This window comes from Drosophila albomicans, chromosome X (assembly GCF_009650485.2).
Source record: "Drosophila albomicans strain 15112-1751.03 chromosome X, ASM965048v2, whole genome shotgun sequence".
Lineage (NCBI taxonomy): Eukaryota > Metazoa > Arthropoda > Insecta > Diptera > Drosophilidae > Drosophila > Drosophila albomicans.
Window position 1 is genome coordinate 3,888,306 of NC_047627.2, and position 18,629 is coordinate 3,906,934.

General features: G+C 34.1%; 1 protein-coding gene across 1 annotated transcript in view; it reads left to right on the plus strand.

The window, feature by feature from the left end:
• LOC117578040 (uncharacterized protein CG43867) overlaps window positions 1–18,629 on the plus strand; it is a 177,778-nt gene that overhangs the window by 11,454 nt on the left and 147,695 nt on the right. The window contains 2 exon segments of the mRNA XM_034263157.2: window positions 17,418–18,296; window positions 18,376–18,468. Coding sequence (XP_034119048.1) covers window positions 17,436–18,296; window positions 18,376–18,468 — 954 coding nt within the window. The 5' untranslated portion in view covers window positions 17,418–17,435.

Genomic DNA, 18,629 nt, shown 5'->3' on the forward strand with positions numbered 1-18,629 from the left:
CTTTGAATTCCATTGTTTCATCTTGACAAAGCCAAGACATTATGATTGCTCCACATTTTTATGTTATTCGACATGGTTTTCATTATGAACAGATTTAAATATACAATATATAAAGTTGTTGCTGGAAACCTGAAAGCACTTTAAATGTTAGTATTTATTTAAGTATCGAATTTCCTGCCATAAATGCACTCAATAAATTTCTTCAGTCAGGATTGTGGTTGTATCAAGGTCAGGGTCGTCGTCATCGTAGAGTATTCCAAGTATATGCCCTCTTGACTTGGTTGGCAATTAAGAGCCAAGCGAAGTCAAGCCAAAAAACAGGAAAAAAATGAATGTATATATAAAAAGAAAACAATCTTTCAGTGGCGCCGTCGACTAGTTTCATTTTTTGTTTAATCGATGGCGTCAATTGCACTCCACTTGAGTCACACGAGACTTTGGATTTATTTTATGGCCCCTCTACATATATTGAGATACAAATGTATCTAAATATATACATGTATATACTATCTATTGTTGCTGGGCACCAGTTTTCTTTCGTTATAAACAATGCGACTTGACGAGCAAAATATGCTGATAAATCACTTCTGTATGTTGAAGATACTTGAAGCGAGTATCTCTGTCTAGGGAAATTAAGTCGATGAGTACTTTGTTTTCTTTATAAGAGAATATGTTAATCGAAAACAGTGGTAAGCGATTTAGTATTTTTTTTTTAGATATACATTAAATGTAGTTACTATATTATACTTATAGTTCTCATAACTGTTCTTCTTCAAGTTGGGATTTATACAAATTTATATACATATAATAAGCATATAATTTTCATAAATAATAATTTAGTATAATATTTTATTTTATTTGTTATTCTCCTGTAAATGGCAATTGAATAAAATTATATTTTTGAACGAAATCCATTTTTGAATATTCGTCAAATCGTCTATTTTTATAGTATATAATTTAGTATATTTTAGTATAGTATAAAGGCTTAGGTATAATGATTCCGTCTTACTTTATACTTTAAATAAAGCAAAAGTTTTAATATAGATTTATTTGTAAAACTGGCAATATTTGGCTAAGGAAATATTTGGCTAAATTCTTTATGATAACAATATTCAATCAGTGAGTACTTACGAATATGACGTGCAAACGAAAACGAAATGCGAATATCATAAAATAAGAATGCAGCTCATTTAACGTGAACAAACCACTTGAACCGTCCTTTTCTCAGCCTGGCCAATAAAGGGAATGCGTCTTTTGCATTATGCTAAAATATGACAAAACAAAACAAAGCTGAACAACTAAAACAAAAGCATATTAAAACTACCTGAAAGTTGTTTTGGCTTAGCCGGAACGCGCTGTAAATTAACAGAATTCTGTTGTGTGCTAACAGCAGCGCAACAGCGCGCTTCAATGTAACGTTAACAGCAGCAGCACAGAGAGCAGCAGGCAGACAGAATGAGAGCGTAAGCTCAGCGAGTGGGGGAGCAGCAGAGCAGAGCGCGCAGTGCCCATGCTTGTAATGTGTGTGACTGTTGTTGTTGTTGTTGTTGGGTTTCTTGTTGTTATTGTTGCTTTGTAAATGAGCATTTGACGTTGACGTTTTGACTGCTGCTGCTGCTGCTGCAACTGCAGTCAGTTGTTGTAGTTGTTGTTGTTGTTGTTGTTGTTTTTGCAGTCCATTGACTTTTTCAGTTTGCTCAGTTTCTTTTGCTGCTGCTGCTGATGGCGCTTTGCGCAGTTGTCACAGTTGTTACTGCTGCTGTTGTTGTTGTTATTGGTGTTGCTTTTGCTGTTATTGTTATTGCCATTATTGTATAGATTTTTTCTCACTTTTGCCATGCTTACTTGTATTTTATTCATATGCATGCATAAGCATGCGCCCCGTTTTGTTTATTAACGATAAAACTTCAATCTGCGAGTTGAACGAGGCTCCAAACACACACACACACTTGCATGAATATGCAAATGCAGCAACACACACAAACACACACTGATACAAACACTTAGTCGTACATCGCATATCAATATGGCCTCTGTCTGGCAGCTGTGGGAGTTTTTTTCTCCCCCATTTTAAATACTCTGTAAATGTTGTGTCAAAGTGTTTGATAGAACACCAAAAGTTTCTAAAATAGAATTCTCTCAAGTCAAATCTTTTAAAAATAAAAATTAAAATAGTTGTTTTATTTTTCTTGAATGGAATATTTAATTTTGTTAATTTTATTAAGTATTTTTTGTATTTTAATGTTAGTAGAGTGAAGATTACATTTTGTATTAAAAATAAATATATTTTCCAGAACTTTTAATTTGTTTATGTGTTTATATTGATATATAAACAAAACGTTTTTAATTTGACATTGTTCATTTCATTACAAAAATATATTTTCTGTATTTTACCGTCTTTAAATTTTAGTTGAAGTTTGCTTTCTTTTTAAGTTTTCGAATTTAGAATTTGAATCTGCATTCTTGGAACTTATAAATACCTTGAAAACTAGTAATAATAATGAAATATTAATATAAATTAATAACATTACACATTTTTAGCTTAATTTCCCGTTTAAAGTATTACAATGTTCCACTGTAAATTTTATGATAATCGATATAACAAATGTGACAAATGTGTGGATTGTAAACAGAGCTAATGAAAAGTATCTGACAGTCAGTCAGTCATCATAAATAAATCTATAGTTAGTTGTTTATATTGTTGTTGCATTTTAATTAAGATAACTTCACTTTATGACAGTCATATGCACCAAACACACACACACACACATACATATGCATATTTATGTATGCATATCAGTTGTTGTCCAAAGTTCACTGTGGGCAGTTTATAAATAAATTGGAAGTTAAGGAGTGGGCGTGTAAATGGCGTTTTGAGAAGTCACTGAACAGCTAGCTACCAATGCATAATGGGCGATTACTCGACAGCTATTAAAGTGCAGGCACGTAACTGTAAATAGTTGAACACGGCTTGTTACCAATTACGAGTCATGTGGAGACCATGTTTGGCATCTATTTAAAGCTCGTATTATTATACGATACGTATTAGATAATAGCATATATTATTAATAGTAAATGGTAAGTCTTAATGTGAAACTAATTGAATAATAATATTAATGCATTCTATAATCTTTTCTTATGTTAAGAAATTGATAAATAGTAAATCTTAACGAGAACAAAATTAAATAAAACTATTTATGCATTTTATAATCTTTATTTCGTAATCTTATGAAATTGATAAATGGTAAATTTTAATATGAAACTAATTAAAGAATATTTATGCATTTTATAATCTTAAGAGATCTATAAATAGTAAATCTTAATATAAAACTAATTAAATAATACTATTTATGCGTTTCATAATCTTTCGCAATCTTAAGAAATTAATAAATGGTAAATCTTAATGTGAAACTAATTTAATAATAATATTAATGCATTCTATAATCTTACAAAAAAATCTTAATGGGAAACTTTTTAAATAATAAATTTTAAGCATTTTATTATCTTAAGATATCAATAAATAGAAAATCGTAATATAAAACTAGTTAAATAATACTACTTATGCACTTTATAATCTTTTGTATTCTTAAGAAATTAATAAATAGTAAATCTAAATGTTAAAATAATTAAATAATACTATTTATGCATTTTATAATCTTTAGTAATCTTAAGAATTTGATAAATAGTTAATCTTAATATGGAACTAATTAAATAATAATATTTATGCATGTTATAATCTTAATAGATCAGTAAATAGTTGATCTTAAAATGAAACTAATTAAATAATAATATTTATGCATTTTATAATCTTTTGTAATCTTAAGAAATTAATAAATAGTAAATCTTAATATGAAACTAATTAAATAATAATATTTATGCATTTTACAATCTTTTGTAATCTTACGAAATTGATTTTTAATTTGTAAATTGAAATTACTCGTAGCTAAACTTTCAAGGTTTCAAGATTTTGTCTGCAAAATGCATTCGCCAAGTTTCGAACAATATTTAAGCCAATCCCAAAAACTGAATGCAGCTGTCGCTCTCTCGCTCTCTCTCTCTCTCTCTCGCTGTCTGTCTTTGTCTTGCAACAGCTTTAATTGACTTTAATTAAATGCAAGTCGTAAAGTCAAATGTGTGACACGGCCGCATTGTCGCATTCCCGGGCCCAGGCCCAAGCCCAGTCCCAGGCTTTACAATTTAATTAAAGCGAATGCGAATCATAAATATTGTAATACCAGCGCAGCTGTAAAATTCAGCCAACAACGAACGAGCAAGTGGAGTTGGAGTTGGAGTCTGCAAACTAAGGCAATTGTCAAAAAAAAAATAACGGGGCCGAAGTCTGTTGACTTTGCCTCCAACTTTTTAGGCTGTCACTTTGCCTCAGACCCAAAAAAAAAGTAAGATAGCATGACTATGAGATACCCGCTACCTAATTTAAATAAAAGCAAAATAGTGCGGAATTATTTTCAAAATATAACAAATTCATATAGCGCATAAATATACAAAATTCTATATTTGGTATTTTAATATAGTACTTCATTTAAAATATACTATAGAGTACAAAATATACCAGATTGTCAGTCAAAGCAACTAGGATCCGTTGAAGGAAAGTTTTTCCCCAGGCAAAAGTATTTCTTAACCAAATTTGTATTTTATCGCAACCAAATTTGCAGAAGTCTTAAATAAAAGAAGTCATCAACAACTTTAACCCTGATGCGGTCATAGGCAATTAGCCTTTGCAGATCTATACTATGTAAAAATCGAGTGATGTGTCTAAAAATAAACAATTTTATCCAAGAGTTCACAATTACTTTATATTCTCCATAGTATTTATTGTTTTTTCTCTTATATTTTTTGGCTATATTTTGTTTTTAAATATTTTTATGAATTGGAAATTCGAAATACATAATTGCTTTTTATTATTAGTGTTTTATTTAAAGTATTTGCTGTATTTCTTTAGTTTCTTGATTTTTTTTATTTTTTTGCCATCTATTTTTTTTTTCAATTTTTTTTTTAATAAGAAGATGTTTGATATTTATAGTTTTTACTTTAATTTATTATCAGTATTAGCTTACTTGTTTTTTTTTTGGTTTCATTGCTTTACTTACTTACTTTATATATTATATATTTATGTGTTTTGCTTTACATTTTGTATATGTATATTTTTGTATATTTATATTTCATATATTTTCTTATTTTTTATTTTTACATTCGTTAGTTTTTAATTTTTAACCTTTATTTCCTACTTAAATCTATATTTTTAAAGTTAGCAATTTGTTTGTTTAAATACAATTTATGTTTTTGATTTTACTTAAATTTCAATTTCATTTTAAAGAGCTTTGAAAATTTTAAATTTAATAATAATTGTTGTAAAATTGTAGACTTAATTGATTTTATTGCCTCAATATATAAAATATAAGTTCTATTTTGATGCTTTTAAATTATTTGATATTGTATTTGTTTCTTGAGTGCACTATGTGTTTTAACTAATCTAATAGTGTATTTTTTTTGTACTTCCTTTATTTTTTATCAATTTTTATTTAGTTATAATGTTTAATCTTTTCAAAATTTGACTGCTATTCTGTTGATCGCCTTAAGTTCGCTTTGAAGAGTAAACGAATAAATGTTCTTTCAGTTGTATAAAAACACTTTATTGTCTATACGGACAATGGGCGGGTTTTTAGCCAACTTTGAGGCATTTGCTAGCAGCACTTGTCGTCGCTGCTTTAAGCCGCAAACTGGTCCGAAGCGAAGGTCGTTTGTTCTGCTCTGGGTTGGGTTGACTTTTGGGGTCTGAGTCTGAGTCTGAATCTGAGTTTTGGGTTCGGTTGCCTTGCTTTAGATTTGTGATTGTGAGTCTGTGGCAACAACAATCCGTGTCTCTTAATTAGCTGCTTATTTTTCTGACACTCTTTGTTGTTGTTTTCTCATTAGAGTTGAGTTTTTAGCGGGTGGCCAGGCAACTGCAACAAAAACAACAACAACAATAAGTTTGTTTTTTAACCGGTTTCGTTTTGTTGGCCAAAAACTTGATATAACTTTCCTATTGATAACATTTTGGAATATACAAATTTAGTCAATGTTCTACTTTCAAGAACAAGTTCTTCACGTCATTTTGAAGCGTATAATTAAATTAATTAAATAGCTCGCGCCTAAGTTTATTTTTAGCTTTTTTACGATCTTGCATTAATAGATTTTCAGCAAATGAATTGTAGAAAATCGCAGTTCAGTACTTTAATTATACGTAATTAAGTTGTATTTTTTGTATTTGCTTGCAATTTGTGAGAAATGTATTCACTTTGAGTGTAATCTTAAATCAAAACAATAATTCATACTCAGCGATGAACTCATTTAGTAAGAAGTCAGGTAGCATCAAGATAATCTTTATTATGAATTTGCACTCAAGATTGCAATAAACAAAGTATTTTTGTGACTAAAATCTCTTGAAAATATTTTAATGGAATTATGAGAATAAAATGTGGATAAAATAGTTTAATAATTGGCAATAAAAAGTTGCAGAAAATAGTTGGAGAATATTTAGTAAAAATAATGAATTTAATGATTATAAAATATTCGATTAACTGTGAAATGTACTATATAATATTTGAAAATGTATTGATGAAGTTAAAAACTTAAAAATTAAATTACCGTCCAATAAAATGTGACAGAAACTGTTTACAAATATTTAGATAAGCGTGTGATTTTATTGCCAATGAAATAGTCCAATCGTTAACAATAAAATTAAATAGAGAACTCTTGAAAATATTTAGGAATAAAAAGAAAAATTGTATTTGAAAATATGCAGATGAAATTATGCATTTGAAAAGGAAAACAAAATTGTAATGGTTGATAATAAAATGTTGTAGAAAATATTTCAATAAAATTGTAAATTTCACAGCAATAAAATAAAAAATAGTAATTCAAAAAAACGATGGAGTACAAAAAAAAGCCGATTGTCATTCAAATTGGCTAAGATCCGTTTGCCATACAAACGTATTTCTTAAATACATTTTAGGGTTCATAAATATTGTCGAATTCTCATAAAAGTCTCGATTCTAGCTTAAAACGCGTCTTATTAGTTTTGTTTCGATTTCCGGGGGCGGAAGTAGGCGTAGCAAACATTTGAAGGAAACTTGATTTGCAAAAATAATAGCTGAGATATAGGGGTTCATACAGACGGACAGACAGACAGACAGACAGACAGACATACAGACAGACAGGGTCGGAGATGTCTCATTATGTCTGTCACATACACATCCTGGAGTTAATATATAAGTGTAGCTTAAATAGTCGAATATTTAATAATGAAATGTCAGCTAAGTTAACTCATATATGTATGTCCTCTTCAATATTTACTTATTTGTTAAATGTGCTATTAATAAAGTTCTTTCCACTTTGGACAATTCACTTTTTGTGCAGCTTATTGACATTTTAAATTGTGTTGTGAATGAAAAACTGCAATTCACCAAAGCTTTAGCCGCTACCGTTGACAAGCAGATATATAACAGATATATGTACTATATAGAGTGATAAAGTCATGCTATATGTGCTACATAGTTGTGTTGCATTTCGATGAGCTCAACGATTGCATTTTGCCATGCATTATGCAGTGGCTATTAAAAACCATAAAGCACACGCACACCAATCCATTATGTATGTATATATGTTTATGTGGGTGTATACACTGAAAAGAAAAAAGTTGTAAAATCAAAATTTTGGTCTTAGTACGAAGAATTTTGTTCTAGAAAATGCGTCAAGAACATGATTTCAGGCATATTTGACATAAGATCAAGTTCTGATTTATAAGAGAAAGAAATTGTATAGTTTGAATATATTGATATAAAATAAAGTTATTATTTAAAAGAGGAAAAAAATATTTTAGTTTGAAGATCAAAAATCTTATTATGAGATCAACAAATATTAATTATATATTATTTTTTTTCGTCTTTCTTTTTATTGGTATTTTACTATTTAAATATTAAATTATTATTGCTGTTAGTCAGTTAAACGTAGTATAAATGTTATAATGTTGTGAGCTCTACTTATCATCGATTTTGCGCAGTATTTAAGGATTTAGGATCTCTCTCTTAGATTATCATGAAGAATGGTTCGCCACAGCTTGAGTAACTCGGCTATTAACGAGAAAATTTAAACTTGATAAAATCCATATAGGAATTTCGATAGTTTACAGAATTTTGTAATTTAGTATTTTTGTAGTATCGAATATTTTTGATCTAATTTTGAGAATCTGGCATTTTCTATTCCTTAGTTTTAAAAACTTGTTTAGAATTTGATTGGTTTTAAAAACTTTCTCTTAAAGTGATCTTATTTTAAGAACACAATTTTTAAGATAAATGATTTTGATTTTAAAAAATGGTCTATTTTTTTTTGCAGTGTAGTGTGTATATTCAGTTGATCCAGGCGGGGCGAAGTTGGAGCAGTCTTTTGGTTGTCACGTAGGTCATAGAGAGTCAGCCATGTCCGCTTTGGCCCACACCTCAGTCGGGTTTTGTCTTCACTGTCCCATAAGTACTTGCCAACTGAGCATAAGCTACAGCAAAGCAACAACAAGTGAACTATGAACAACTACAGAACCGACAACAACTGGCAACAACAACAACAACAACAACTGGCAACAGCGACAATCGTTTTACAGCCAAACCACAAAAGCGAGGCAGACAAAACGCACCCGCGCTTATCAGCCACGCCCCGCTCCACCCATAGGGGCAGTTAAGGGGAGAGCGGTGGGGGAGGGGGGAGTTACCAATTAAAATGCGCGACATCACATGTGCGCGAGCATTTATTATAAATTTTTCGTTGGAATTGACTGAAAAATAGTTGGTTAAAAGGCGGCAACAACAAGGCGAAAAGAATAAAAGCGCATAAAGTAGAAGATGGATGGGGCAAGAGCAGCTTAGTGAAGAGGGAGGTGGATAGAGGGGAAGTGAGGGAAGGTGTGTGTGTGTGGCGGAGTTGGCAACGCGTTGTCGGGTTGTTGTTGTTGTTGTTGTGTTGGCTGCCCCTCGCTTCTATGCTGCGTGCATGTTACAATGTTGTTAATATGACGCTTAGTAGTTGTCACACACACACATACACACATAGAAGGGGACAGATACACACACACACACACATAGCATCAGTTACACGCTCACATACACACACACACACACACACGCTCACAACGAGACAAAATATGCATTGACAATGTTTTTCAAATTGACGACGCATTACAGCAGAGTGTGAGACGGAGAGGGGGCTATAAAGGGGAAGAGAGAGAGAGAAAGAGAGAGGGAGGGATAGTGTAGAGAGAGAAAGAAGATAAATACAATGAAGAAGAATGGGAGGGAGGCTGAAAGGGAGATAGAAAGAGTGACTGGGAGGGAAACTGAAGGGAAGACTGAAAGGGAGACTGAAAGGGAGACTAAGAGGGAGACTGAGAGCCCGATTGTGTTTTATTCGTAGACAATATACAAGTTTTCTTCCAGTCCCGTCATGTGTAGACACAAGATGCGAAAAGACTTACTCACTTCGTTTTGCCGTATATGCGGAACTGATTATCTACAAGACTCGTCGAGTATAAATTCTTGCCAAAGGGAAATTTAAATTTCCCTCGGCTGCGCTGGCGGAATTTGTACTCGACGTTTCTTGTAGAAAATATGCGGTGCAGCTCTTGCCGAAAATCTGTGCTTAGATTCTAGTGCGTAGTTCGGAATATGCAAAATAAAAAATACGCTCAAAAATATATGCAGTAAATAAAATGTTTATTATACTTGAAATTAAATTTATTAAAACTAATACAATGAGTACTTAAATTTATATATAATATTATCTAAACAGTTTTACTTATAACTAAATAATATAATAGCTAAAAGAAAAAATTAATTTATTTCGCCGTTTTCAATATTCTTCGCCCTGAACAATGCATTGTAGTTTCTATTTTTGTCATCCAACATAGCTCTTTCGTGGTCCTTAAAACTGTAAATATAAATACAAATATATTTCTTAATTTAAATCAGATTAGAATAGAAGTTTAAAAGTATTAACAACTTACCTCTTATTGTTTTATAAAAGACGCGCAGGAAAAAATCAACTTTCTTGTTCAGCACTCACAAAACAAATGACGCATGATACACAAAATTGCACATGTTCGAGAAAAGTAGGCGTTAGGGAAATTACGCGTTGCGCTAAGAGGGCGCGTACACCAGACTCAATGCAAGAAGCATTCTACAAGACGATTCATCTAACGATCTGCATAAAATTCTTGCAGTCTCGGTCTTGGCATGACACGAAACACAATTGGGAGGGAGACACTGACGGGGAACGTTAGAGCAAGAGGGAAAGCCACAGAAAAAGACAAAAAAAAAGTAAAAGAAAGAGAGGGAAATGGGTATTAAAATAAAAAGAGCGAAAGAGAGAAGGCGAGGTAGAAAAAAGAAAGTGAAAGAGAGCCATAGTCAGGGAAAGAGCAGGAGAGAAAGAGCTAGAGACAGACAGGCAAATGGGGAAAGAGAATGGAAATGGAACTGTAACGGGGATGGCAGAAAGGGAGGGAAAGGGAAAGGGGAAGGGGGAAAGGCAGTGTAGTGTAGTATTTGTGGCAGGTTAAGCTGCCAGCTCGGGGGCAAAGTGTGTGTGTGTGTGTGTGCGGCATTGTGAAATTATTGGCATGCGAACGATGCTGCAACGTTTATTAAATTTTTTGAAGTGCCACAACAGGGCGAGCAATTGCCAAGGGACAGCGAGGGAGAGAGAAAGAGAGAAAGACAGGGAGAGAGAGGGAAGCGCTCGCTTTTGTTTTTTGGATGAGAGGGGAGAGGGATATCAAGAGCAGCTCATGGGGCAAAAGCAGGGCAACGAAGGGAGGGGGAGGGGGAGAGGCTAGGCATGCATGCTGCAAATTGCTGTCAATGTATGAGTATGAGTATGTGTGTGTGTGTGTGCAATTTTATGTTGTATTAATTTTACAACTTGCATTTTGTAACTTGCAACACGAGCATCAAATGCTTGCTGCCACTTTTTTGTCGAAGGGGTGGACACATCAAGGGGGCGACGGGCAACGGGGGAAGAGTTACATTTTGGGGGCACGTCAGTGCGGCAAGCTATCATTTACTGCATGGCATGCATGTTGCATGTGGCACAGTTTGTGTGCATTTTTATATCGAAATGCTGTTATTTAACAGCTAATGTTGAATTTACTGCATAACTGAGCTTTATTTATTGCTGCGTCAGCACTTTTCGGCCAACATCATCAAATTAGTCAATTGCCACTCGAATTTTGCAATGCGGCAGCTGCCGTCGATAAAACGCTCTTCTATTAATTTACTTCGATACTTTGGTTACCATTTTAAACTTGAATCTTTAATTTTGAGCGGACTTGGCCAAAATTTAAAATTTACGATATTAGTATTGAATTGTATTTATTTTTTTATAGACACAGTATTTCTATTGGTATTCTTTTGAATGTAGTATTAAATTAATATACCAAACATAGCTTTCAGTATCTTTCTGCATATTTGCGGTATAGCGATTTGAATAGCTTTGTATTGAATTATATTTATTTTTTTATATTAAAAGAGTTTTTATTGGTGTATTTGTAATGTGGTACCATAGTACCATTGGTACCATAGTACCAAATATAACTTCGGTATATTTTTTATTTTGCAGTGTATTACCGATTTGAATAGCTTTGTATTGAATTATAGTTTAGTTTATTTTTTTGTATATTGAAAGTATTTTATTGGTATATATTGAATGTTGTACTATATACCAAATACAGCTTTCAGTATATTTTAGTATTATTTTGTTAAATTAATTCGGTATCAAGATCTGAGAGCCTATATAAAATTGTCTTTGGTATATTTTAGTATTTTTGGAAATATTCATTTGGTATATTTTTCGAATAATACCACATTTTTTGGTCTAACTCAAAATGGGTAGCGGGTATCTGAAAGTCGAGTACACACTGTAGCTTTCTTGTCAATATTTATTTTGATTTAGAAATGTATTTTTATATTTCCACATGTGCTTTATTTTGTCGGATTACATTTTTATATTAATTAATTAATTTCTATGAATATTTTGTTTTTTTTTTTTGTAATTTAGGTAATCAATTTCACAATGAAGAAAATTGTTTTGTTTTTGTTCATAGTTGATTTAAATTAAGAAATTGATCATTCTTAATTTAAATCAATTATGAAAGTGGCTATTAATTAATTCTTAAACTATATTGAATTTAAAAATTTAATTTTTAATATATTTGTAACATTATTTGTTGTTGAAATGTTTTAAATTGGTATATTTTCTTGCACCATTTTCAAATTAATTGCTATTTTTAAATCTGTTTTTTTTTTTAGTCAAATGTCAATCGCTTGACATTATATTTAGCATTTCTAGCATGCTTTGGCTCTTGAATCCTTTAAGAAATACAATTGTTTTTATTTACTTAATGCAGCTTTGCCTTTTCATTTGAGAGCAGAGCACTGCGACACAATCAGCTTCTTTTGGCTATTGGCTTATCTTTATTTGGACAAAAGTTTTTGTGCAAATCGATGTTTCCAGTTGTGGAATTTACATTCCCGAGTCCCGAGTCGGAGACTATTGGGAACTCAATCCCTGCTGAACACACACATACACACACGCACTTAGAGTTGATAATACATAAATACATTGTCTAATATTTGTTGAAGCACTGGGTTGAGCTCAGAGCAGCTTAACTGTCGTCTAGAGGGGTCTCAAATTTGCTTTTGCTCTTCTAGTTGTAGTTGTAATTGTAGTTGTTGCTCCTGGGTCTGGATCTGAGTATATATGTGTGTGTGTGTGTGTGTGTGTAAGTTGTAAGCGTAGCTGTGCAACATGCCACACTTCATTGCAACTAAACAAGTCTGCTAACTATTTGAGTGAGTTTTCATGCGTCGTTGCCGCCGCCATTCTTATATGTTACTTATTTAGTTTACTTACTACTCCACCGACTACTCCACCGACTACTCAGCTCTGTGTTCTCTGATGTGCTCTGCTCTGCTGTGCTGTGCTGTGCTGTGCTGCTCATGTGTGTGCATTAGCGAGTTGTGTTGCAAGAACGTAAAGCTAAGCAGACCAAACCAAAAACCTTGCTTCAAGCTATGAACAAACACAAGACAATGCTGTCTGAAATAGGAACTGCACTTATCCAGCTGACTCTCTATATATATATGCGATGTTCATGTGTAACTCCATTTGCCAGTGAGTATGTGTAACTCCATATTAAGCCGAGCCACAAACACAGATACTCCTTGTAGTTACTACAAAAATAAGTAGCTGTATCTGTTAGTTACATATTGCTAAGCGGCTTATGATTTGAAAGCTTCAAAGTGCTGTCGCAGCTAATGAGTTCATTCCACTTTGCTGGCAAATACCAATAAGCCAATAGATCTATCAAATGATGGCATGCGCTGTTGCCAAATTTCACAGTGGTTTTACAATGTCTACACTGTTGTCAATCTTCACTGCGCGGTTGCCGATTTGCATCTCAGCTGCATTGCTGTTAAACTTCACTGCACTGTCGCTAAGTTTGAAGTACATTGTTGAGCTTTGATGTGGCATTTGAAATTTGTTGTAATTCGCAACTTGACTGATCCTTAGCTTCTTTGCGGTCAAACTTCGAGCACATCAATGTTGCCTTTCCAATTTCCGTATATTAAAATTGTTCTCAAGAATTTTAAAGTGCAAGTTGAATCGAATTTCGCACCTAAACTAAATTATTTTCCAAATGCGTGAATGCAGGTAACACTTGACTAACCCATCACTTGAAATCTCTTTAATCCGAGTTACAAGTACTTTGCTCACATTTGCAGTCAATTTGCCAAAATTCTTAAACTTAATTTACTAATACTGTTTACGAAGCTGTAAAAGGGTAAAACGAGTATGGGGCCAATTTGTTAGTTAAACAACTAGAAGATTGCTGCCCCAGCTGCTTTCAAGAACCTTTGTGCGCTGCAGTGCACTGTTGCCAAACTTCAATTAGCAACAATTTGCTGCAAAGTGCACTTAGAACTTTCTCTCTTTCCCTCCTGCATACTCTCAAACAAGAAGCAAAATGAAAACGGTGCCCTGAAGTGCACATTTTGTCAAATCAAAAACGGAATTTGAATTTCAATCAACTTAAATTTAATCAAAATTTGTAAAATGAAGTGTAGTGACACACAGACACAAACACATGCATAAAGGACATACGCACAGTCATTTGAGTGGCACTCGATGAGTTGAACTAAAACTCTCATTCTCTCTCTCTCTCTCAACTTCAACTTCAATTCCAATTCCAATTTCATGGGCAGCTGCCAGTTTGTCGTTGTCGTTGTAGTTGCCGTTGTCCTTGTCGTCATCGTCATCGTCTTCGTAATCAGCACAAAATTTGAATATAATTCTCATGAATGCCCCGAGAGTTGTGCTATGTGCTTTGGTCGTCGGTTCGTCTTCGACCACACCACAGCGCGGGGGCAAAAAAGACTGGGTATCCTTTCTTGCATTCGAAAGGATGCTGGAAAACTGCTGGAAGCTGCAGGCTTTTACCCACAAAAATTCCGAAAGCAAAGAAAGTCGGCAAATGCATTGAATGTGTTCTTGTTGCTATTGCTGTTGGTTGGTGTAGCTGTTAGTTTAGTTGTTGTAACCTGCATGTACATATAGCGACGACTTGAACTTACTGCGAAGGAGGGTAAAAGTCTGCTTTTTTGAGGTTCAGACAAATTTCTGGTCGTTGGCAAACCGCACAAAAGATGAAAGACTTTGTACGCTTTGATGATTGAAGTGGAGCAGCAACAGCAACAGCAACAACATTCCTTTTGCCGAAAACTAAACTCCATTTTACTCCAACACATGCTGGAATGTCAAGTTTTTATTTTAGTTGTTTTTGTTCTTGTCAATCTCATGGCACATTCAATTTACTGCCAACAAAGTTGACCCAGCACTTTGGCCATAATTGCTGCCATCGCCCAGGTCTCTGGCCAGTTGACAAAAGCAAAAGCAAAAGCCAAAGGGAAAAGGGAGAACGAAAAGCAAAGGCAAAACTCATATGTAGTTAGTTGGGCGCTTCTAACTGTTTGAACTGTTTTCATTTAACATTGCGCACACGTAATGCCAATTGACGCCCCAGATTCGCGCACCTGTTGTTCCACGTTTTTGCCAACCAAAAAACTCAACACACACACACACACATTGATATCCATACTGGCCAACTCAACTGAGAACTAGCAGCTCGTAGATTCGGACATTCGCATTGATTTCGTCTGCTTGTTTTTGCTGCGGCACGTTTGCTGTTGAGGCGACTACTGATGGCTATAAATTAGACATCTATACGACATATATGTATGTGTGTATGGGCATCATTTAAATATCTTGTAAACGATACGTTTATATTCGATATAGTATCATTTAGCCTTATAGAGGTTATATAGGTTCTCAGCAGAGTTGCCATTAGAATGCTTAAGTGGAATGTCTTGAATTTTTAAACAAGAAAGAAAGCTACAGTCGAATGTGCTCGACTGTGAGATACTTGCTACTAATTTTCAATTAAACAATATTCTTAAAATACACCAAAAATATACCTTTAAATATTTATACCATATTTTTGGTATATCAATATTGTACTACATTTGAAATATACCCCAAAGTATTAAATATACAACTAAGAGTAATAACAACAAAGAAAGTTACAGTCGGGTGTGCTCGACTGTGAGATACCCGCTACCCTTTTTCAATTGAACTATGTTTTTCAAATATACCAAAACAATACCGCAAATCTACTAAAATATAACAAAGCTCACATTTCGTGTGTTGACATACAACATTCTACAGTACTACATTCAAATATATACCATAGAGTACGAAATATACCATATAAAATATATATTAAAGCTTATGTTTAGTATATTGATATACTACATTATTACAAATTTATATTTTTTGCTAATGCTGTTCAGTCTTAAATTAGATTCCATATAATTCTAAGAGTTTTACATTATTTATAATTTACAGCATTATTTAAACCTTAAATTAATAAGAATAATATTAAGAACTTATAATAAACAAATACATAATCTGTCTTGTCTCATCAGAGAGCTCAGCTGATTGTTTGCCAAAACTCAAGCTCATCGATAGCATCATTACGTTACTCATCCGCCACATTGTACACACTGTAATCAAAGCCACACCACGCACAATTTTAGAGCGAGATTTGAGAGTAACAGCTTATCAACAATTAAGCAGCAGTCACATTTTTGAGCGTCTCAAGAGCTTCCGCTAGATTGTTCTTAGTCTACATGTTTGAAGATTAGAAAGCTTGGGCCGCAGGTTATCAAGATGATTAATTTAAATTCAAAAATAATATATTTCCCACTGCTTAGTATTAGTATTTTTAGTGTCATTTTATATTAATAACAAAATAGTTAATTGAATTATAAATGCTTTAATTGAAACTTTTTAATTTGATTTTAGCCGAGATTCATGGTCTACTTGGACCAGTATTCTGTTTAATTTAATTAATTCGTTTAAGCATTAAACTAAATCTGCTGGAGATAGTAAAATGTTATTTAAAACTTATGGAAATCACAAGCTCGAAAGTAGAAACACTGCATAGAATGAAAAAACGTGCTAAAATCAAGAATAACATTTTCAATGAAGAAAAATTGAACCCAGATACCAAAATCTTAAATAAATCTTAAATTTAGATTATTTGATTAGTCTTTTAAATTAAAATAGATTTATGTGTTTTCTTATTTTGCTACGTGTTTATAAATCATTTATAACAGATTTTTTTCAAACTAAAAATTTTGCTTCAATTTTTGAGATCGATTCCTTATTACGATATGCAATCTTCTTTACAATCTAGGTTAAAACATTCTTAAAAGAGGATGTTTTAGTTAACAATTCTTGATTTAAGATTATTTCAACCTAACATTTTTTTCTCAAGATTATTGTTTTTAAGATCAAAAATGTCTTAAATCAAGATGTTTTCAATCTAGATTTTATTCTTTCTCTGTAGGATAAAACATTCTTAAAGTAAGATTTTGATGTTAAAAATATATCAAACAAATTTGATTTTACATTTTTTCAACCTAAAAATCATATTTAAAGATTTTTTATGTTTAAGATCTTTAAAATGTTCAATCATGATTTGAAATCTACTTTTCAAACTAGATTTTTGTTTGTGAGCGTACCAAAAATGCTCAAAGATAGATGGCAAAAATTGAAAAAATAGTTGAGCAATTTAAATGATGATAGTTGCTCCAGCTTATTAGAATCATATGAAGGGAAAGAGTTCAAGTCGACATATTTAAAGAAAATAAGTTTAGAATTTAAGATTTTGTTTGCTGTATTTAATGCTTTACTCAAATTCTACTTTTCCCCTTTGGGTTCTTCTTACTTTCCTTTTTTTTTTGTTGCAGCTGCTGTCGCTCGGCTAAATGTCTGACGAAGTGCCTTTGGGTCGTTTATCGCAAATATTCGATACGCTTACCAACTTACAACAGCAGCAGCAGCAACAGCAACAACAGTTGCAGCAACATCAGCAGCAGCAACAGCAGCATCAGCAGCTGCAACAGGCAGCGGAGCAGCGACGTCGTTCTGCGTCATCGTCGCCATCGCCGTCGGCAAGTGCCTCAGCATCGACATCGGGTCGTGGCACACCCGCGCCCGCCCCCACGCTGGGCGTGGCTGCCACACAGACGTTGTACTACACGCATACGCACAACTATTTTCTACGGCCGCAAGATGGCGCCAGCTATCTGCACACCTTTCCCGCTGCCACATCGCAGCATGCCTCACACAATTACCATCAACAGCAGCAGCAGCAGCAGCAGCTGCAACATCATCATCAGTTGCAACATCATCAGCAGTTGCAACAACCGCCATCGCTGCCCATACATTTGCCGGGTTCCGGTTCCGGTTCTGGTTCAGCGTCGGGTTCGGCTTCTGGCTCCGGCACCCAGTCGTTGCATGCCTCGCCGCTGCTCGCGAAGCGTGCCACATCGTTCAGCGGCCAGATGCCGTTGACGCGTGCCGCACAGTTGCATGAGGCGCGTCTCGTCGCCGCCTCCACCGCCCCCAACAGTCCGCGTTTGATGCCGCGTCGCGTGCCACGCCCACCGCCCATACCGGCCAAGCCCAGCGCCAAGGAGCTGCAGAGCTGCACGCAGTCCAACGCTGCAACGAATGCGGTCTGCGCCGCTCTCGATGCCCCCGATGCACCGTGGCCGCACTTTTCCACGCTCACCGAGCATCTCGACGTGCATCAGCTGAACAATTATGCCCAAGCGTTGCCCGAGGTGAGTTTCGAGAGTCGCGAGCTGCTAGGAGATGGCAAGCATAAGTATTCCTGTCTCTCTCTCTCTCTCTCCCACGCAGATCAATTGGCAGGAGCGTTGTCTGGAGCTGCAGCTGGAGTTGCATCGTTCAAAGAATCAAGCGGGGCGTATACGTGATATGCTGAGAGAGAAGGTAAGTCGTTAACACATGTATTTATTTATTGAACTGTTTAACTATTTAGCAGCATTATCTGCAAATAAGCTGCACCGGTTCAGTCAACTTGAACCGGTTTCTTTCATTTTTATTTTTCTAATTTTATACTTTTTAATACATTTTAAGACCTACGGTATTGA